General features: G+C 44.0%; 1 protein-coding gene across 1 annotated transcript in view; it reads left to right on the top strand.

Moving 5' to 3' along the window:
- The window catches only part of LOC119572578 (casein kinase I-like), a 1,341-nt gene extending 365 nt beyond the window's left edge, over positions 1 to 976 (top strand). Inside the window, exons 3-4 of the mRNA XM_037919681.1 lie at positions 483 to 539; positions 648 to 976. Of these exons, the coding sequence (XP_037775609.1) occupies positions 483 to 539; positions 648 to 976 (386 nt within the window). The remainder of the gene's footprint in view (positions 1 to 482; positions 540 to 647) is intronic.
- The last annotated feature ends 717 nt before the right edge of the window (positions 977 to 1,693 follow it).

Here is a 1,693-nt window from a genome sequence, read left to right as displayed (position 1 = left end):
TGCGAAGGGGAGGAAAAGATACGGAATGAGGGAGAGGGACCGACAGACTAAAAGAGAATCAGTGACAGAAAGGGAGAGATAAGAGGCACTGAGAATGCACCCGGAGAGAGAGAGTACGCTTTGGCTAAGCTGCTTGCCCTTGATTCGACAGACATCAGTTTCTTCAGTGTAAGCAACAACTTGAAGGAGATTTTTTTTCATGTGTGTGTGTAAGTGATTACGTATATGTACAAATTATCATGAAAGTGTGGATTCATGAACGAATTTTTTTTCTATATGACTTGTGAGATTTTGGTATCCAGTTTTTTTTTATTATTAAATATGTGATAATATGTTAAATATATTAAATAAGATGAAAAATATAATGAGCCGTATCCTGCCAAAAGTACGGGATTGGTTCGGTGAAGTTGTTGACACTCTGAATTGTTGTTTCAGGATGGTCTTTCCATGTCAAAAGCATTATCCAATCTCTGGGATGACAGATTTTCTTGAAGGTTATCTGCTGGACACCCAACTTATAACGAAGAAACTCGGTGAATGTAAGTTACGTACCATTGCCTAAGGTTGTTACGCGGATATATAAATGACAAAGTGGTCCTCTGAGGTTGGTCATGTTATTGTAAAGTAAAATGACTGTTTTGGCAAAGATGTTATGACTTACCACGAGGCAGCCATCTTAGCTTATCTGAACGGTCGTGGTGGGGCGCCGAAGTTGCACTGCGCCAATATCCGCACCGGAGTGCTCGTCATGGAGTTCATCAATGACCCAACGCTAGAGGACTTCTTCATTTTCGGAACCCTATCCTATGACCGGTGGCTTAAGGTTTTAGTTGCCGTGGCCGAACGCCTTCAGGAGGTGCATGAAGCGGGCATCGTCCATAACGACTTCAAGTTAGATAACTGCTTAGTCAGCTTTAACTACGGAGAATGTAACGCTCACATTATAGATTTTGGTCTCTCAGGCAAAATCGGGTAGCCGTCGGTTATGGCAGGAACACGTCCGTGCACCTTTGAGAAAGAACTAAAGAGCAAGCCGTGGTATGCTGCTGAGACTTTCACCGGCGGTCCTCTACAGCCAGCGACGGATGTTGTCGGGTTTTCCTTTCTAATTATAAATCTCAGTCAAAATTTCAGCGAATTTTCCCCGGAGTTAGTAGCGCTCGCAAAAGAAGGGATGTCCAGAGACATGTCCAAACGGCCTACTTTGAATTAATTCCTGACTGCCCTTAAGAAGAGTATGCAAGATTTAAAAAATTTATATATTCTTCTTTTAACGTTAAGTTCATGTCTGAGCCGCCGTGGTCACAGCATGATACTTAATTGTAGTTTTCATGTTGTGATGCTCTTGGAGTGAGTACGTGGTAGGGTCCCCAGTTCCTCTCCACGGAGAGTGCCGGTGGTACCTTTTTAGGTAATCATTCTCTCTATTTTATCCGGGCTTGGGACCAGCACTGACTTGGGCTGGCTTGGCCACCCAGTGGCTAGGTAGGTAATCGAGGTGAAGTTTCTTGCCCAAGGGAACAACGCGCCGGCCGGTGACTCGAACCCTCGAACTCAGATTGCCGTCGTGACATTGAGTTCGACATTCTAACTATTCGGCCATCGCGGCCTTGACGATCATGGGCTTCCATGATTTTCTTGGCAATTTAGAGCGGTGGTTTGCCATTGCCTTTTTTTTTTTTTTTTTTTTCTC

The sequence above is a fragment of the Penaeus monodon genome, chromosome 4, assembly GCF_015228065.2.
Source record: "Penaeus monodon isolate SGIC_2016 chromosome 4, NSTDA_Pmon_1, whole genome shotgun sequence".
Taxonomy (NCBI): domain Eukaryota; kingdom Metazoa; phylum Arthropoda; class Malacostraca; order Decapoda; family Penaeidae; genus Penaeus; species Penaeus monodon.
The sequence above is the reverse complement of the archived record's forward strand: the minus strand, read 5'-3'. Positions and strand labels throughout refer to the sequence as shown.